This window comes from Plectropomus leopardus, chromosome 9, assembly GCF_026936395.1.
Source record: "Plectropomus leopardus strain MGB_pleo_1.0 chromosome 9, ASM2693639v1, whole genome shotgun sequence".
NCBI classification, from domain to species: Eukaryota; Metazoa; Chordata; class Actinopteri; order Perciformes; family Serranidae; genus Plectropomus; species Plectropomus leopardus.
In genome coordinates this window covers 8,763,469-8,784,777 of record NC_142184.1, presented here as the reverse complement: position 1 = coordinate 8,784,777, position 21,309 = coordinate 8,763,469, and the positions used below count along the sequence as shown (strand labels likewise).

Below are 21,309 nucleotides of genomic sequence, written 5' to 3'. Positions count from 1 at the left end.
GCACAGTCCTAAACACAAAATAAGATTTTTTTTTCTTTTTTTCGTTAATGAAATACAAACTATGGGTTTGTTGCTGGAGAGAACGCTTTAACAGCCAGAGGTTGAGGACCAGTAGATATCATTTTCCCTGTAGTTTTATTTGTGCTGCATTTGTTTGATAATCTGAGATCTTAGATAGCTGTCGAAGTATCAACGCTTTTGACAATCTTAGCCGGGAACCCTTGTGACGTGTGTCCCAGATGTTAGAGATCCACCAAAGAGGTTTCCTTTCTTAACTGTTCAGATGGTTTCTATACTTTATTTATAGCTCTTTTTTCCACACTTAATTAATAGCAGTTTTATACAAAAGCAAAACAACAGGATAAATCTTGTTTAAATCAGGAAGAAAAGGACGGTTTTTAAAAAGAAAAGACAGTAAATAAATAAATAAAAGCTGTCGAATTTAAACAAAAATAAGCCTCCTTTTTCCGCACTTTATTTATAGCAGTTTTATACGAAAGGAAAGCAACAGTATAAATTATATTTATCAAGAAGACAATGACAGTATATAAACAGAAAAGACAGTAAAAAATAATCAACAGCTAATGTATTTATTCTAAAATAAACCTCCTTTTTTCCACACTTAATTTATTGCAGTTTTATACAAAAGGAAAACAAGGACAAATCATATTTAAATCAAGAAGACAAAGACAGTATATGGAAGAAAAAGTTAGTAAATGAATAAATAACAGCTATTGTATTAACACCAAAATATACCTAAATGGTTTCTTTTGAATAACTTGTTTCTTATCTAACATTTAAAAATAAATAAATAAAGAATAGTTCAAAAAATAATTCAGATATGTTTAGCAGGTCTTCTTTCCACTCCCATTTATCATCTAACGACCCCTCAGATTTATCTTGTGACCCTTTGGAGGGGCCCAGTCCCCAGATTAGGAAACACTGGACTAAACTTTCGAGTTGTTTATAGATTAGTTAAAACCCGCTCCACCACCATCAGTATTAAAAGTCTAAAACTCATAAATTATGTCAGTTACAGTAACCGTTTTTCTGCAGAACGAGTACTTTTGATGCTCACAATACATGTAAGTTATAATACTAATGTACCTTTTCATAAATAGGATTTGAATGAACTTTACTCTTAATGGAGGATTTAGGTTATTCTACCACTGAGTGTACATATACAGGCCACCATTAATGCCACACATTCTTGTAAAATGTTTTGCCGTGACCATTGTAACATGACCTCATTTTTGAACAAGAGTAACACTGTGTCCATTATTTAGCAGGGATCTTTTGATTGACCCTTTCTCAGAAGCAGGCCCATTTCCTGTATCCTGTTTGTACCAGGTCCCACCTCCTCTACCTGGAAACACCCTGTCCACTGCAGATACGCAACACTGTGTGTGTCTGTGTGTGTTACTTATTCTGCGTAAGCTCTTTTACCCTCCTGATTTGTAAACAAGCTCTCATTGTATCATGTGAAACATGTTGCAGAGCACACAGCATCCAGGCTCGGACCTTCTGGTGCTGGGAAACAAGTGCAGCTTTATTCTGCGGGCCGGTGGCGGCTCCACCCGGAGTTTTCCTTGAATGGCATCACACAGTTACAGCTGTTTTAGCTTCCACTCACCTGCCCGTCAAAAAGGCCGACGTCAGGCATTAACTGTTCATGAGGGTAGCCGCTGATCCTTAAAAAGTGTTAAAAAGCATTGAATACATCAATCTCAAAATAAGGTCTTAGTTTGTATTAAAATGACTGAAATTGATCTTTCATAAGTATTAAAAATGCTCATAAATGGGGAACAGGATATAATAAATTGAGTTTTGTTTCTGACTTTGTGTTATAAAACATCAAAGATTGAGAAAAACAAATTTGCCAAGAAAACTGCAAAGAAATGCCAGATTTTTTTTACCACCTTTCTTGGTAAAGAAAAGTTTTTTCAGCATTTGACATAGATAATCTAACTCTTTCCCTGGATGAGAACACCATGTTTAATATTACAATAAACATTTTGGCAAAATAAAATTGTCCTCCAGATTTAGTAATTAGAAAACTGGTCTTAAACGTCATTCCAAGTGGCATTAAAAAAGTCTTAAATTTAACTTGCTGTCAGCAGCAGGAACCCTGTACCATACATTTTTCAAGATCTCCACATTATGAACAGGGTGAGGCTAAATTTACCTGCTTGAAAAAAGTGGAGAGCACCATATATGAGAGTCTGTGCAACATATGGGGAGTTGCATTTCTGTTTAACCCTTCCCTTTTTCTTTGTGTCTGTTTAGTTTTAACACCCGCGGTCCAAATTCTGAGCTGGCCTGTAAATCTCCTGATGTGTGTCTTTAGTTTTCAGCAAAGTCTGTGCGTTGCTGGACTGTGAGGCTTTTGGCAGTGGCTTCCCAACAGTGCTGGCTCATTTAATATTTGCATTCTCAGCATTCGTTTTAACTTGCATGGAATAACAGATGAGTTGGAGCATGATCCAAAGAGTGTGAAAGGTTCATACATTTTTTATAGTTTCTTCATGCACTAAAGCGAACTTAACCAACACTGTGAGCCTGAAATAATCTTATTCTGAACACAGAAGGACCCAAATCTCTTCACTTATTTCTCATCAGCTCAATTTTCTGAATACATGTTAATTTGTCAGTGATTTCAGCCTGACAGGGAAAAATGCATCCATGTGTGACTATGAGAAAATAGTCCATATCAACTGTTGAAATACTTAAGGTGCAAAAAAGAGCTTGTTTATCCAAAAAAGTGCCAGTGAAGGATCCCTCGCACCCTGACAGAGCCCCTAATGTCCTAAAAATCCTAGAAATGTCCTAAAAACATGCTAAAATCCTAAAAAATGTCCTAAAATTTTTATGCCCTAAAATCTTAGAAACATGCTTAAATCCTTGAAATGTCCTACAAATCATAGAAATGTCCTTTAAATCATAGAAATGTCCTATAAATCATAGAAATGTCGTAAAATCCTAGATATGTCCAAAAATCCCAGAAAACTGCTAAAATCCCAGAAATGTCTTAAAATCAGAGAAATGTCCTACAAATCATGAGGTAAAATCCTAGAAATCTGCTAAAATCCTAGACATGTCCTGAAATATTAGAAATGTCCTGAAATGCGAGAAATGTCCAAAAATCATAGAAATGTCCTAAAATCCTAGTAATGTCCCAAAATCTTAGAAAAATCCTAAAATCCCAGAACATACAAAACTCCTAGAAAATCTAGAAATCCTAGAAATGTCCTAAAATCAGAGAACTGTTCTACAAATCATGAGATGTCGTAAAATCCGAGCAACCTGCTAAAATCCTAGGCATGTCCTGAAATCTTAGAAATGTCCTGAAATCTGAGAAATGTCCCAACATCCGAGAAATGTCCAAAAATCATAGAAAAATCCTGTAATCCTAGAACATGCAAAACTCCTAGAAAATATAAAAATCCTAGAAATGTCCTAAAACCATAAAACATGTATGGGGCTCCTCTGAATGGCCCCTGGCCTCCTGTCAGTTTGCAAAAGTGGCCCCCAAGCAAAGCCAGCTGAGTATCCCTGGTTTATGGTTTATGGATTTCTAATTAATCCATTTTGAGAGGAAATGCAGGTTTAGAAACTGTCGTCTAATTTGCATCTCTGTTTGTTTTAGAGTGGCCTGTATCCGCTCTTGTATGTTCACAGCCGTGTAATAAAACAAACAAGAGTAATTGCGCTCAACACTTCACAAACCTGCTTCCTGTAGCCGTGCAGCCACAGTTATACACTCTCTACCTCTTTAAGATGCTTCTGTTGTAGTTTAAGCTACTTGAGGCTGTTTTTGAGTTTTTCCTTTCAGCACGTGTGAAAAAGATTTCATTCTGAGGTGTCACCAGCTAAAGAATTCAGTCCTTAAGTAAGACAAATGTTGGCCAAAACAAACGTAATTTGGTGACCACATGGGGAGCCAGAGGTCACGGCACACTTCACACGTCAGCCAAGAAGTTCAGATGTGTTTGCTGTTGCCAGTCTCATGGCAGTGTGTACACATCTGGAGACAGCCAACATGAACACACACACACACACACACACACACACACACACACACACACACACACACACACACACACACACACACACACACACACACATACGTCTCTGTAAGGATGGTCGGCTCCACAGAAGCGCTCTTCTCTTATAATTGGCTTTTGAAGCTCTGTATTTGTTTGACCGTGATCATTTTTGCTTTATTTTTTGTTCCTGGTAAAAAGCCTTACATGATTTTCTCTATTTTTGCTTTTTGCTTTTTTAAAAAGTGCCCACACACATCTATCTATATTAAATTTACCTTTTCAAAGCAACTTTGATGGACGTCTATACATCTTTCATCACTATTCTGTTGCTAGGCGAACGACTTTGACCCATCTTTATTTCCTGTCACCCACTGCATTAACATCCATTTCTTGCCTGATATCAGACAGAATTGTCTATTTGGTGCAGTGGGCGAATTCGAAGGTCTGGACCGAGGCAAAAACATTTCAACAAGTAATACAACGTGCCAAGTTAGAAACGGTCTATATTGCATCATTTTTATGGCTTTGAAATTATTCAGTCAGTATCCACATCTTTAAATTCTTTTTCTCTGAGCTAAACCTTCAGCAAAGCTTGATTTGCAGCCTTGTTACTTTTTACTTTGTTAAACTTAGTTTCAAAAACAGATTAAACAAAACTAAATTACGCAGTAATTCAGTATTATGGTTGCAATAATATGAGATTTCCACAGTTTGATAACAGTCACAGAAGTTACAACGATCCAAAAAGGAAAAGAAAACCTTTTTTAAAAATTGAAAAAGAAACTTGGTTTTTTAATGGAAGTATATTAAAAAGTCTGTCAGGCAGTTGAGATTCACCATCAGGTTGCTATTTTTCCACAATACTGTGGATAACTAAATGCACAGATTATGACAACTGTAAATTTTATTCCATGTTATACCAATTTCATGGTGTACCGCTGCAAAACGACTCTTACGCTGTGATATTTTATTAAAATATAAATATGTGTAACGTGACGAAGTGGTTAGCCCTTTCATCATAGATATACATTAGACTTTAGACTTTTGGTTTATGTTCAAGAAATCAGAGATACTTAAAGGTTTTTACATAATTCTGGATCCCAAACTTGGCTTGTTTTTAAGGAATACGGTATGTAATGTGTTAGCTGATCGTAGAGGTAGAAGTATTTGTGATCTGTAAATATAACGCTGGAAAGTGGTTGCATTTTGCTCAGTACACAGTACAATGTCCGTCTGTACACAGAATGAGACTGCCCCCTTGTGTTCATAACTGATTTAGCTGTTAAGAGGAAAAAACTGTCACTTCAGTTTCTATTCTCTCTCTCCCAAATGCTTTGTAAAAATGAGTTAAGTTATTTCCAAATAGGAAACTATTAACTTTACCACGTGGCCTTATTGTATAAGCACAATATGTATTAAAGTTTGGACTAAAAATAATGTAAAGGGCAGGATTTTCTGGTTTTATACAATGACCATAGAAACAGTTCCTTTGTTAAACATTAAAACAAAAGTCAGCTGCTCCGTGTAAACCTCAAATGTATTCTATTAATATTTTAGGCTGTTTGATGTTCTCTCCTGTGGAAACTATTAATTCAAGCGGTCCCTTTCATCTTTAAGCGCTCTAACCAGGCCAAATGTGTACATGCTTAAAGTTTAAGAGGAGCCCCAGTGCTCCACTCTGTGTTTCCTTGGAAACATCCGCGCTTGTAGCCGCACCCTGCCAATTAAAGTCAAACTAGTCAACTGGGTTTACAATCCCATGTGCAGTTTGTGGTGTAACTGGGATAAATTACAATGTGCTCATGTGACCGCTGTTTCCAAAAATCAGGCTAGAGCCAATGAGGCGATAATCACCAGTGGTGAATAGGAAGATCTCCGTGTGTAATTCAGGCATTGATTGTGGGAGGATGTTGGAGAATATCTGGCAGACGTTTTTTTAGAGTGGAGTCATTTCAAATAAACATCAATCACATAATGCAATATCAAAAAACAGCAGGAGACTCCGCCTCGCATCCGCTCTTGGCATCTTTTGATTCTTATAAACCCAAAGAGAGAATGTTAAATTAGGACTTTCAAGGCAACTAGAATGACTCACTATTACTAAAACGGGTGATATTGTGAGCAGGGCTGTAACTGGGAACAGGGAACCTCATGAACTGGATCAAATTCTGAGCCTCATCCACCTTCCCTTTGATTCTCAGACTACCTGTATGACACGTAGATGGGGTAGACCCTTAAAGAAACAGTCTGTCTTTTCTTTCTTTCAGTCTTGCCCTCAGAAAGTCTGCAGATACCCTGTGACAAACATTTTAGTCTCTCCATCAGTGCACAGCAGAACACCTGCACACATTCACTTATTTACTTTCCACCTGACTTTAATAATCACATTTTCACGGCTGTGGTCTCCCTCCAAAATCTGTTTTAGTCTGAACAGGAAAAAAAAACAGTTTTTAGGGCCTCTGCACTAGTGATTGCCTTGACTGGAGGCATGATGTTTTCAATCATGGGGGGGGGGGTCTGTCTCATTCTTGTGAATGTGATATCTCAAGAACACCTCAAGGGAATTTCCTTTAAATTTGGAGCAAACATCCAATGAACTAATTAGATTTGAATGGTAATAGATCAAGGTCACCGTGACCTTGCATTTGTCCCACTCTCAATATCTCTCAAAATCTCAAGAAGGCCTCGGGGGAGTTTCCTCAAATTTGGCACAAACATCCACCTGGCCTCAAGAATAAACTGATAAGAATTTAGTGGTTGAAAGTTAAAGATCAAGGCCACTGTTTTTTGCCATAACTCAAGGGCTCATACTCTAAAAGTTAACACAAATGTCTAATGGAATATATTTAAGAACGGTCAAAAGAGGAGAAGTCACAGCTTCAATTTATTTCACAATATTCTGGTACAACAGAGTACCTCAACACACAATAACAGTGAAATCTGGTCTGCAGTTGCTGAGAGGCTCAATAGTGGCACACTGTCATAGAACAAAAACCTAATAGAAGACCATAAACAAATACTCTATTGTACCTCAGCCACCATCAGTCTGAGTGTACCTAAAAGTTTTGTCAGGATGATTGCTGCTATGGAGGCTGAAAATAGCGAACCTAAAGAGCACCTGAGCGGACTCTTTCCCTTAATTGTAGTGCCGTCTGCTGTGATCCTCCAACAACACAGCTGCAGTTTTATTGTGCGTGTGTCATACCCCATGCTCCAGTGGGGTCAAAGAGCGTGTCCCAGCCTCTTATAATCAGCCTTTGATTTAATGAGGAAGTGATGACTTTTATAACCAAGAGCTCAAAGGTCAACTCTGGCATAATTTTCTGCACAAAGCACTTTACTCAGCGTTATATCTCAGGAGCAAAAGGAGAGACATTTAGTCAGATACTGAACTGGTGACACTAATCTTTGGTGTCCGCCTTAAAACTGTGCTGATTGTATAGATCTCTGCTGTCGGGGGGGAAGATGTGTGTGAAGCATCCGTGTTTTCACAGACATCTATGCAAACAGTAAGTGCAACTCGACTGGTTTGTAGAGGCAGACAACTGCATGGCGGTTTTTCTAGTTTCTCTGCTGGTTGCAGTTTGTAAATAACACATGCAGCTGCAGTGTCAGATATTTGTTTTGCTGTTTTTAAGCAGGCTGATGTAAAAGTATGAGATATTTATACATACACAGATGAGAACCATGAAATATATTTTAGGCCAGACCCTTCAGGGGCAATCCTTCAGCTACTCCCCAAAGCTCGAGTAAGATTTGTAGCAGTGGAAAAACAAAATTCAGTTTGCCCTCATTTTTAGATCTTTTTTTTTATGTATTTATGAACGCTGTATTCATCCTGGGAGATCCCTACCCACTTAGACATGTCCCTCCTGCTGATGCTGAGCAGATTCAGATAGTACTGAAGGGGTGTAAATTACCGATATATGGAAAACTCATCTTGCCTGCACTGTTGATGGATTGCTCAGGTTAGACAAATAGCAGCATTTGTCATTCAAAGGTCCTCTGTGTCGGATTTAGGGGTATTTACTGTTGGCAAATATAGATTCTTATATTCATGACAATGTTTCCATTAGTTTCATCACCCAAAACTAGAATAGTTGTTTTTATTACCTCAGAATGAGGCCTTTATATCTACATATGGTGTGGGTTCTCTTGCACAGAGTTTGCCATTTTATATTTATATTATATATTATTATATTTATATTTTTATTAATATTCTTCCTAGACATTTGGCATATGAGAGGAGTTTCAGTTGGAGTCTGCAACCTCACAGCTATAGATGCTACTCAATCCCACACACTAGACATTTAAATAGAGGTCGTGATTATTGTGCTAAATGGCAAAAGTTAGAATTATTTATTTGTGGGCCTTAAAGGTCCAGTGTGTAAGATTTAGAGGGATGTGGAGGCGTCTAGTGACGAGGTTTACAGATTGCAACCAGCTCAAACTTCTCTGAGTTATAACTTCTTTGGTGTTCACTGTTCAGGAGGTTTTTACTGTGAATCGAATTATCCGCAGAAGTCTCTTCCTCTCCAAAACAAATAAATCAGGTAATTTAAACCCTTATAGAACATTGAATGAAGCAATTTCACATTAAAAATGAGTGTTTCTCTGACGCTGTTTGGCATGTTGGAGGTGTGCTGCTAGCTCAGCACCTGCTAATATGTGCTCACATTATTTCTCTGATTTACTTAAGATCCAGATGTTCAGGAGGATTTTACCAGGAGCTGAAATACAGCAGAGGTCTCTCTCAAAAACAGATGGACCAGGTAATTTAAGCACACAATAAAGCAGTTTGATGTTTAAAAAAATCTGTGTTTTTCTGATGCTTTGGAGGCCGATCACACTGAGACGCGTTGCTCGAGAAGTGTTGCCAGAAAAACCATAGCTTGCCTATGGCACAGTGCACCTGGGTGCTCCTCTCTTGCTGCTGTGTGGTACATTTTTCTGGTGATTTTGGGACGTGAATAAAAGTTAAAATATTTTCAACTTTTCTGCTCCTGGATGCAGAGTCACACGACTCGTCAGTGTCATTTTTGGCCACACACATGCAGCCCTGCTCCACAGATGCTCCCAGCTATTTTTCCAGATGTGCCTCTAAGGTGCTTTAGGAGTGGTCACACCTGGCACCATGCATCTCATTGTGGTCGCCCCTTAACTTTTGTGGTCAACATGACCCCGAACGGCCCTATTGTGTGCCAGTGTTTGGTTTGTCCGTTCTGAGCTCCTGTAGAAACATGGCGGTGGCACATGATGAGTTCTGTTGACAAAGACCTGCTCCCTCTATATAAACACGTCACTTTAAGTCATCAAAAACGCTATTTGTATTTTCAGGTGATTATACACTAAAGAAAACATACTTATTATATTATAACCTTTTTATTTTCTGACAGTATATCCTCTAAATCCTACACTCTGGACCTTTAATGCTTTTCTCCATGATCATGATTAGTTTGTGGAGGTCATAGGTCGGTTAATCCAGGCTTATCCTTTGCATTAAGTTATGTGATCAATAATGTAACTGCAGGAGCATGACTGGTGCACTCTGATGTCCTGCATTTCCTCTGGACAAACCCCCACACAGAGGGTCCATCACAGAGAGGGCCCACTGCCCACAGGCGCGCACAGAGCTCCCTTTCTTTAAGAAAAGGCAAAAGGGGGAATTCCTCACGGTGGATGCTGCAGTGATGAGAAGCCTTTTCATCCGGCTGTTTTTCAGAGTCTCCACTGGCTGCGATAATTACAGGGCCCGGGGCTGCACTTTGAGCTCGCTGCGCTCATGCAGGCTCTTGAGAAAAAGCCGCGCGTCTGATTCTCACGACACAGATATAAAACCGCACACAAATTCACATGCGCGCGCGCGCACGCTCCTCGCGCACCACCGAGCCGGCGGAACCAGTCAGCCAGCTGCTCGGGGACATTCCTGTCGTGTCTCCAACAACTTCACAACACAAGACACACGCAGCGAGAGACACCGGCGGAGGACGTGAGCTGGTTTTAAGGCATTCTCCCAGTCAGACCAGTTAAGGATGTGGAGCGTCACTCGCGCTGCCAGAGCTCGCTGAAACTTTTGTCGGTAAACAGCGCAGAGAGGAGCAGAGGAGCCGCAGCTTGTGTGTCGGTCACCGGAGACGATGGGAGACTCTCATTAGATCCAGTACGGCTCGGAAACACGATGGCTGTGGACGGTAGGCGGCTCTCTGTGCGTTACATTACCATAAATTGGTCGAAATAGCCAAAATTGAATGGAAACTTTCACTTAAAGCACACATGGAGCATGACCTTGTTAGTTTAACTAAACACCTGTGAGACCGGTTTGCCAGGTATGTCAGCGAGAAGACGCCTGCTGTACTGTTAGTATGCAAATACAATGTGGGGTTAAAACCTAGCAGTGAATCTACATAATACGTCGGAAATACTACAGCACTATAACTTTAAACCCTGTTTGAGCGCACGTACAGACATCATATGAACGATATGGCGATTTTAGGAAGGTGCTTTGCTGCTGGTCAGTGACATGGTGCTGAAACGGACAGCGCGCCTGAATAGACCAGTATCACCAGTGTGGACTGTTATGGCCAGCTTTGCATTTAAGTTGCTCTTAATTGGACAGCTACTGTTTAAAGCCCCAATCCGTAGAAATGAATGTGATTTACATCTTTTAAAGCATGGTTGTTGTTGTTGTTGTTGTTGTTGTTGTTTTTAAAAAATGAATCTATTAGAAAATTGGTACATTTTTTCGTGTTGCTTTTTGTTTAATCTAGTCAGTGCAAGGCAGCTTTATTTGTATTTCATACAACGTGGCACTTTAATGTGCTTGACAGAGCAATGAAATATAAAACATGTTAAATGATAGGGACTTACAATAAAAGGGTAAAAAGAAGATATACAAAAGGTAAAAATAATTACCAAATAATTTACAATTTTGAAAGAAATCAACATTAAAAATAGCAAGAGTGCAGACAAGATGTGCAATGATAAAAAGATGATTTATAATGATTTAAAATCAAGTTGAAAACGGAATTTGCAGTCATTGTTGGCAGTGTGAAAAGAACATTTTAGCTATATTTCAAAAGTGGTCAGAGTCTGCGCTTTGTTTAATCATCTGAGAGGTTGTTTCAGGTTTGTGCTGCTTCACTATGTTTTGTTCTACCTCTTGGGACGGTCGGTAGACCAGCTCCTGATGTCCTGAGGGTCATAGAGGGTTCATATGTCACAAGCATGTCAGAGATATATTTGGGAGCTTAGCTAACAACACAACCAGCAAGATTTTGAAATGAGTGCTCCGAGTGACAGGTAGCCAGTGTAAGGATTTTAGAAATGGTGTAATGTGATCATATTTCCTAGTTTTTGTCACGACCAAAGCAGCGGCATTCTGAATAATCTACACTGCATATTAAACCAAAATACCATAAAACATATTGCAGGCAGGAAACACTTCACAGCATGTTTAGTAAGAATTTTGATCCTGAAAGAGTTTTTCTATCCGGTGCTGGCATTTTATATGTGCTCTACTGTAGGTAATGAGGACTTTTTTTCTCCCATGCATGCATGGGCAAAACTAAAGGAAGGAAAAAAACAGTCTGACAAGTGGTCTTAATTAAACGTGTTTTAATCCGGGATAAAGGGGCACATTTATGGTTCCAGCAGCACCCTGGGGGCGTAATAACGCAGTGAAGAAGAGTTCATCTGTACAACCGAGGAGTTACACCTCAAAGAACCAAAAATGGCATACAGAGTTTTATTCGTGATAATCTGATGCTGCTGGTTTGCCTTGATGATTGCAGGACTCGGCTTTGCTGCGCTCTCAGCGGGAGATGTTGAGTGACAGAGAGGAGAGGCACGAAGCCAGAACACCAAAAGACACCCTTTCATCTCCTCAAACCTTCGTCCCCCCTGACAGTCTCCCTCGATATTTCCTCTTTTCAGATTTTCCTCTCAATTTTAAGATATTGAAAATGCACTTTAATGCACACACACACAAACACAGCTGCACACACACTGTAGCTTCAGACACAGTAAGGAAATTCTTCAAATCTGGCACATGAATCAGTAATGACCTGTGGCTTTCTGCCAGGATCTGTGCCAGTAACAGCGTGTTTACTGTAGTTCCACACTTTCTTTAATTACTGGATGTTGGGAAGCCACCTGCTGTTGAGTGGGTTTGGATGTCTGCCTGCAGGCCTCCTCGTAATGATGAGAAAGTGACTCGTCTCACAGCTCCGACATTCACCTACAAGCTCTGCCCAAAGTGGCAGCGTTGCTTGAATACTGACTTCCATGAATTACTTAAGAGCTCGCGTGGGCTCAGGTGACTTTGAACCTCATGCAGCTCTGTATAAATAGAGCAGGTACGAGCAGGTACTTCATGATGAGATCATCCCTGAATGACAGGGTGTCCAGGTGGGTTCGACTCTGGCTTTTGTTTTCAAAGCACACAGAGTTGAGGGAGTGTTTTTGGCAGAGCATGTCTCATGCTGTTTTTACAGTGTCGGTGGTTAAATGTAGATCCGGCTGTCTAATCATTATACCCCTTGCTTTTATCTCCCCAGCGGCATCCAGTTTCAGTTTCTGCAGGCCAGCTGTGGAGTACAGGGCTCTGCCTGAAGACTTCAAGCACCAGCTGAGCCGACGGACAGGTGGGAATCTAACCTGGCACGACGGCCGCGGGCAGAAAACCGCAGGAGGCAGGACAGTGAAGCTGCTGCAGCAGCCGGGCACAGAGGCCCTGCAGGTACTGAACGCTAACATGACCTCAACATGTCAAACAACACACCTGGCTCATGAACTGATGTTGCATGATACCCCCCAGAGTTTTCATTCAGCATGGTTAAGGAGATGTGTTTATTTCTGCAATGTGCCCGATTGCAGTCCATTTTACATGAAAAGTGGAACTGCACAAGAGCCTAAAAATTGTTTTGCATTGAAATACTGTTTTGCATGGATGGGAGAACACAATTTGTTCTACTGAATATAAAACATCGTATGGGCATTAATTATTCATTTAAAAGGAAACATCAGTATTTTTGGCTCTATTTTCTAATATGTGTGTCAAAATGACTAATGGAGAAAAATGTTTTTCAAATTGGTTCAATATAAAGAGAAACCACTGCAGCCACAGCGGCGAAACAGGCTGCAATGTGATCTCCACGGGCAGAGATTGCTATCAGAAGTGTCTGACAATATTACAGGAAGGACCCTAGAGAAATAAAACATTTTTTCCGCACCTTTCACTGCTCCAGTTGGTTTGCCAGAGTGCGCAACTAAGTCTCGCTGAAGGAGAAGTATCGCTCTGTAATCTCAGCCTTTTCCACATCGTCGATCAAAATCAGCTAAATATTCAGCAGAGACATTTAAAATCTTTTAGATAACACAGTTATGTTTTCTGTAATCCCAACACAATTAACTCCCAGCAATCCTCTCGCCAACGTTCCCACCGTTTTTCCTGCAATAAGTCACCTATTGCAAGATTTCACAACAAAATTTCTTCTTGAGTGAGACTTGGTCACAACAACAGACTAGAGAAAGGTACATAAAAATGTTTCCATAATGTTGTCAATTTTAATAACAATTTGAGCCCGTCAGTGGCAAAAATAAGCACTTCTATTGGATGTTAATTGACAGTGCACAGTTGAGACACAGCCCTTCTCAGCAGACGTTGTAATTGCTTGAACGACAAATAAAACTTAGTGGGATCAGTGATAGCATTATCAGGCTAGGTTAACTAGCTTTCACTTTTCCAGTGGAATACTGGATAGAGGAAAACTGAAAATCACCTCAGACATCTTAAAATCACGAATGGTACATAATATGCTCTGTGGGCTTTTTGAAAAAGGAAAAAAAAACGTCATGTATCAGCATTTGTAGGATATACAGGACTATGACCTGCTACAGTCAGCAGAAAAGTGCACGATAGCTGCAGTATCATTATAATTCTGATTTTCTTACTCAAAAAGTGAGGGGAATTCACAATTTTATTTACAAATATTTGTCCAAATTAATTATTAATATGTACTTTAAAATCTCATAGTATTTTTTAAAGTGTTCACATTATATAGAGTATATGAGATATTGTTGTAGCTCCATGGCAATAGCAAGAAAGTAATAGTGCTTTCAACTTTCCTTTCCATTATCAGTCATGCTGCATTCCTACATTAAGTCACACAGATAAAAAATGAATCTAATGCTTGCTAAAGATATCTTTAAAAATGTATGTTTTCATTGTTGAGTATATGTGGAAATCATCCCGAATGGTGCTCAGTTACTCTTCTCTGAGATTTCTGCACTGTAAAGTCTGAAAGAAAGAAAAAATCATAGTCTGACAAATGTGGCCGGTCACCACACATTGTTGCAAATGGGCACTTTGTTAGCAGAGAATGGAAGTCGCTCTCTCCCCAGCGGCTTGGTGGGCTCTAACAGCCTTTTAGTATGGCTTTAAATAGCACCGATCCTCCAACACTCGCTCTGTGCTGAAGCAACACTGTTGACTGAGAGCAGAAAGAAACAGAATATAGTTTGATACTGAAATGTTTGATATACAGACTGTGATTATTGTTGCAGGGTGTGCAAAGCTTTTTCTTTATAGATCTCTTTATGTGAAACGTCGTCAGATCCACTTCCAGCAGCCTCTCTGTTCTGAGTTTTATTTCTTAGTCGATATGCGTTTGGTTATCTGATAACGGCATTGTCTGCCCGTCCAGTCAACAGAGACGATCCATTTGTGCAATAAACTGTCCTCATTTAAAGCCCTCGGTTACAAGTCAGAAAGCTCGTGTCTTTGTCTTCACCCCATGAAAGGCTCTTTAAAAGGCAGCAATGAGCTGAAGCCAAAGCTGCAAACATAGAACTGGGCAGGGCTGATAACAGAGTTGTACACAATGTGCTGTTTGTTTGCTTCAATCCTCTTGGATGCACATTATGTAGTGACCGGTTTATTTTTGTTCAGAGGAACATAAACTTAATCAGTGTTGTGTGTTTGGAGGATGTGCTGCTTTGGAACACGTGAACGGTGTTTTAACTTCTTCCACAGCTTTTCATCCTTCAGTCACTCTTTTTCTTCATGTTGTACTCTTAACCTCTCTGCAAACACAGACTCCTCGTTAGTTTACTGCGCATGTTGGTTTGAGAGTGACCATTTGAAAACACTCATTATACTCTCTATCAACAGAACAATACATTCAGTAGAAAATAATAATCATTTTCGTCTTTTTTCAAGCAAGAATACCAAACATTCTCTAATTCCAGCTTCTGAATAATGAGGATTTACTACTTTTTTCTTGTAAAAAAATTAACATTTGCAAGACAAAACATGCTGTTTCTTTATAACCTATGGCTTAAGAAAACTATGATTTTCACAATTGTCTGACATTTTACCAGTCAAACAATTCATCACTTAATCACCAAAATAATCAGGAGATTAGTTAATAATGAAAATCATTTCTTGCAGCCTCAGTGGAAATGGCGACATGGGTTTTGTGGACAGTACAATACAATAAACACTCAAAACAATGGTTTTATGATGAATTGGGGGTTTCTTTTTGCAAACCAAATGTGTTAGAACCATTACAATAGTATTCAAATGTTTATTACAGAGATTAAGAATTGCAGGGTTTATACAAGGTCCCTGAGGTGCTTGAAGTACTTGACTTTGACACTCAGAAATTACAGAACTGGAATTACTTGAAAATCCTACATTTTTGACTTGGTCCTTGCTTGAATGTAATTGCAAGGAGAACGGAATAATTATTTATTTTATGAAACTTATTAAATGTTTTAAACTATAATGCCAAGAGTTGGCAATGCTTGCAGTTTTTTTCTAACACAGTAGGAACGATTTGAGCTTAGAGCGCCAACAGGTTGGTAAACATCAGTAAACAGTCTTCCCCAATATGTTTCACTAGCCTGCAAGACATGCCTGACTATTAATGACCAAATGATTGATAATTCATTGGTAACATGTTGCTGCATTAACAAATTTTCACAATTCTTTTGCAAATAATGGTTATAGAGAAAAATAATCCATGAAAATAACAATGAGTGCTTGAAAAAGTATTTGAAAGACCTTAAATATGACCTCCGGCGTCTGTATGAACCCTTGAATTGTCTGTCTTTTGTGATAATTTAAAATTCATGCATCCATAGAGAGGGCCAATTCAAAAGTCAAAATATTCACATACTGACTCACAAATGGCGCCAATGCGGGATTTTAGGCGGCACTTAAACACGAGGTGTCATAAAGATGAGGGTGTGAAGTGAGATACGCTCAGCTCATGACAAAAAAAAAAGTGAGTGCTGCACTGAGTGGAAAGGTAAATGTGAAATGAAAGGAAATCTGATGGTAAAAGTATAAATAATCCTTAAAAGCCCTGTTGTTTAAAGATAAAAGTCAAAACTTAAACTGTAGGACAGTGGTGGATTGGAAGTCAGTCAGGAGCCAGAAAACTACTCGACTCAGACTTGCTGCTCTGAATGTGTCTCCGTTTGTTTATTTATTTGTTATTTTGATCCCCATTAGCTCCATGTGCCGTGACAACAACAGCAGCTTCTCTTTCTGAGCTCCACATGTATTCACAATACATGATGCACATAATTTATGAAATGACATCCCTACTCACAATAAGACTCAATTATGCCAACCACAAAAACCTGCCTGGTAGAAAAGATCGTTCTACATAATATTACCACTTCTTAGAGGAGTGAAATAATCAATAAAGTGATTTACATCCCACTAACCACAAATAAATCTCCGTCATGATATCTTAAATGAGCAAAAACAGTCCTATATTCAGCTACTGAATTCATTTCTTGTGTAAATAAATACATTCTTAAGGGAACCTCATTTCTTTTCCAACCTGGACCCTTATTTTCCCATGTTTTTGGGTCTAAATGACCAATGGGAACAACCATTTTTTAAAAAAAAAGGTCTAGAGAGGCTGCAAACAGAAAACAGACTGCAACTAATCTAAACTTAGCTATCCTGTAATATGAAATAAGTCTATTTATAAACCTATGAATTTTTAATGATTTGTGAAATGTGAATGATTTATGAACTCTCATGAATGGTTTAGCATTATTCATGTTTATTTATTTTATTTATTTATTTTTCCTTCTTTGTTTTTGTCTTTATTTCTATCTATCTAAAGATATTTAATGAATGGATAAAAAAACGTATACAAAAACAACTTATTACAAAGTAAAATGTACAAAACTGAAACATTAACCTCAGAAGATGAACTTCTTCGAATGTCATTACATTAAAAACACAATCGGAATTATATTTAAAAAATCTTTCTAAAATGGGATATAATCTGATAAAAAAAAAAAGTAACGTGTTGCTTTTCATCAGATGAAGCTCTTAATCAGACAGCAGACCTCCAGCACAGATTTTTCTCCACCCTTAAATGCACGCCAGTCTCTTTTTTTGTTTTTCGTAGCACCGTTCTCCTGCATCCGAGAAAATCTGAACCTGCTGAATTTTTAAAACTGATTGACTGATCAAAGACCCAGTTTGATTAGTCCGCAGTAGTTTTACATCCTGTACATCCTTTAAGATTAAAGAGCTGGTTCTCATGATCACACTGGCCTACATGTTCCTCCGCCTGTGCTGTTGCTGCTCCAGGAGCTCTCGCTGCATGTTCGCTGATCTTCCAGACAACTTCACATCTATCAGAGTGTGTTTGATCTGCACGCACACATGGTCGCAGTCGTCCCCGTGTGCTTTGATGAGTTTGAAACCTCTGCTTGATCTTATAGAGGGATGATCCTTTCAGTTCCTCATATATAGGCCTATCTATACCTGAACCCCGCCATAAAACCACAGTTTGTCATGTTAATAGGAGATTTAAAGGTGCAAGTAGGGCGGTTGTTACCTAACAGAGCCGGGCTAGCAGTTTCCCCCTGTTTCCAGTCTTTATGCTAAGCTACGCTAATCACCTGCTGTTTGGCATATTCACTGTACAAACCTGAGAGTGCAGCAAGAAAGAAAGCATGAAAGCAGATTAGTGTAGTTTCCAAAATAATGGACCACATACATCGACAGAAAGCCAAACAGTCCTATTAAACACAAGCAAGAAGAAACTAGAGTTAGGATAAAATTAAAACCAGAGGACAAATAATGCAAGATGCAGGATGCACAAATGTCTAATAACAATTATTATAATAATTATAATAATTATAATAATAATAATGGGGTGCCTGGTGGCTCAATTGTGCCCCATGTACAGAGGCTATGTCTGTCTTATCTAATAAAGGCAATAAATGCCAAAAACAATCTTTAAAAAACAACTTTATATGTGTTTAGCACCTTTAAAAACAGATGTTTACAAAATGATTTGATGGACAAAGCAAAGTCAGGAATTCATGGAGTAATAACATAAACATTAACAAAAATTCCAAACAGAGAAAGGTCTTGAGTCAAACAAGAAAATGGAAATATAAAATATAATATAAAAAATATAAATATAATAATACTACTTTTATAATAATACAAAGTAAAAAAAAACAACAACAACAAAAACATTAAAATCAGTCAAACCACAAATAAGAGGAAATAAAATAGATAAAACATAAATTAAAAAGATAAAAGAAATTTAAAAATGACAATCACGTAAAAGCAGGTCGATAAAAATGGGATTTGAGAAGTGATTTAAAAGAAGTCACAGATTCTGCGAGTCTCATCTCCTCGGGCAGGTCGTTCAAAAGCCGAGGGGCCCTGATGGCAAAAGCACGGTCACCTTTAGATTTAAGCCTCGACTTTGGAACGAATCTGAGGATCTAAGGCTGCAAACGGGCTCAGAAGGGGTCAACATTTCTGTTATGTAACTTGACGAGCTTTAAAAGTAATCAGTAAAATCTTAAAATCAATTCTAAAAACAACAGGGAGCCAGTGGAGGGAAGCCAGGATTGGGGCGATGTGATGTCGTCTGTTAAAACCAGTCCTACTCGTCTTTTGCATGTTGCTCTTCTCTGTGGTTAACTGTGCGCCTCCCCGTCTGTCTGCAGTACCGTTCCAGTGATAATTATGGGATATATCACACAAGCCCAACACAGCCCAGTCTGATCCGCCCCGTCGTGCTCTGGTCGCAGCAAGATGTTTGTAAATGGCTGAAGAAACACTGTCCGCACAACTACCTAACCTACGTGGAGGCGTTCTCCCAGCACGCCATCACAGGTCACACTGCAAAGATAATCAGACACGCTAATCAAAGCTGGATTAAATATTTACAGAATAAACATTTGATTTTTGCTTCCAGGCCGCGCGTTGTTGCGTCTGAACGGGGAGAAGCTGGAGAGGATGGGACTGGTGCAAGAAACGCTGCGGCAGGAGCTGCTGCAACAGGTGCTGCAGCTCCAGGTGCAGGAGGAGGGACGCAACCTGCAGCTGCTCAGCAGAGGTGAGCGTGTATGTGTGTTTATTTCCTACAACTACATTCTCAAACCTCAACTTTAAAGATTCAGATTATAGGGGTCGACAGATATTGGTTTTTCAGGGCCGATACTGATTATCTGTACTTAATGAGAACGAGAAGCGATATTTGTAACCGATATGCATTTACAATAAAAATGAAAACATTTCTATCAAATTTAGAATTTGTAATATAACAAACTCCAACACAAAACTTTGTTTAAATGCATTTAGCAAATGTTAAATCAAAACTGAAATGTTCAACATCAAATACAGCAAGTTCACAATATATATGTATTTTTAATAAAGTTCAGTGAAAATGTTAATTAAAAAATTATTAAATAAAGATAGCTCCCTGAGGTTTTACAAAGTAAAAGTTCCTCCCATGCTGACATTTTCTTTGTACATTTTCATAAAATAACTGCTGTTTGAAGTTATGATGCAAATCAGTTAACTCAGTGGAGAAGGTGAATTCAAAGGTGCTGGACTGTTTTGGCTGGGGCTGGTTGCCTGGCAACTGTCCAGAGCCAGAAATTCAATATACACCCTATTAAGTTTTTTAATATGTAGGTTTTGTATGAAATAAACAAGTGTGATATAAATGTTTAATTAGTGAGCTTTAGAGGTGCTGGTAGATGTGTTACAGTCAGGCTAGCTGTTTGCACCTGTTTCCAGTCTTTATGCTAAGCTAAGCTAACAGGCTGATGGCCTGATAGCTTCATATTTTCTGTTCTGACATGAGACTAGTATCAATCTTCTCGTCTGTGAAGATTTCATCTGCCCAATTTCTTTCAGTAATCGTGTTAACCAGCTGGACTTTTTTCAAATTTTAGGCGCCGCTGTGCTGAATTCAACAGCGGGCTCGTGATCTGCAGTGATACTTTTGCCGTTTTGTGTTTTTTTTTAACGTGAGCTGCTGCAAAGAAAACACACTGATAATCAATTATGAACAATTTAAAGGATGTAAATGATCTCAGTCTTATAAATGACAGAATATGCATCTCGTGCTTACTTATTCTACGTGTTTGTCAACAGAGAGGGAGAGAAACAAGCACACACGCACAAGTATTCACGGACAGGCAGAGATCCATGAGTTATTAGAGGAGAAGAGTCGAGGAGCAGAATTGTTTGCTGATTTGCGCAGAAAAATATGCTTCTGGTGTGAACGCCAGGCTTCTGCTCACCATCAATTGACTTATTGGGGCCCACCACATTTTGCATAAATATGCCTAACTCTGTCTGAAAGCAAATACGCTTCTTTTTCCAAACTGTAGAACTTAAAATGTGAAAAATCTAAAAAGTATTAATCTTTCTGTCTTTCGCAGGTTCCTTTGGAAGAATATCGTAGCCAGCTTGCTGGAAGAAGTGGATCCTGTGGAATTATGGGATATTTACCCAAATAAACTCAAATGTGAATCAGATCTGTGGGATAAATCCATCCAGCTAGCAGCGATATCCAGAGTTATGTCGTTGAGAGGAAGTTGGCAGCTTTTCATTCTGCACGATGAACAAACATAATCTCTACAAACGGACTGTGAACTGTGACGAAAAAGCATCGAGACAATCCGTCAATTCATGGCTCTGTTCTGTGATTAATTATCATCATCTGTTTCTCTTTTACTTTCTCTACCTCTTTCTCTCTCTATGAATCTTTTTTAATGTAAGAAAGAAAACAAATAAATAAAAATATCAAAATATTAGTGCTTTCTTTCTTTCTTTCTGTCTTTCTTTTTCTTTCTGTTTTTGTTTGTTTCTTTCTGTCTTTGTTTTTTCTTTGTTTCTTTCTGTTTCTTTGTCTTTGTTTTTCTTTCTTTTTCTTTCTGCCTTTGTTTGTTTCTTTCTGTCTTTGTTTTTTCT

General features: G+C 38.7%; 1 protein-coding gene across 5 annotated transcripts in view; it reads left to right on the top strand.

Moving 5' to 3' along the window:
* samd10a (sterile alpha motif domain containing 10a) overlaps nt 1-21,147 on the top strand; it is an 80,165-nt gene extending 59,018 nt beyond the window's left edge. The window contains exons 1-7 of one of the 5 annotated variants that reach the window (XM_088081888.1): nt 7,388-7,555; nt 8,536-8,599; nt 8,746-8,818; nt 12,602-12,783; nt 19,050-19,218; nt 19,301-19,449; nt 20,778-21,147. In XM_088081888.1, coding sequence (XP_087938014.1) covers nt 8,752-8,818; nt 12,602-12,783; nt 19,050-19,218; nt 19,301-19,449; nt 20,778-20,855 — 645 coding nt within the window. In that variant the 5' untranslated portion in view covers nt 7,388-7,555; nt 8,536-8,599; nt 8,746-8,751 and the 3' untranslated portion in view covers nt 20,856-21,147. Of the gene's footprint in view, nt 1-7,387; nt 7,556-8,535; nt 8,600-8,745; nt 8,819-9,383; nt 10,238-12,601; nt 12,784-19,049; nt 19,219-19,300; nt 19,450-20,777 lie in introns of those variants that run through there. The other 4 variants (XM_088081887.1, XM_088081886.1, XM_088081889.1 and 1 more) reach the window with 4 other exon arrangements.
* The last annotated feature ends 162 nt before the right edge of the window (nt 21,148-21,309 follow it).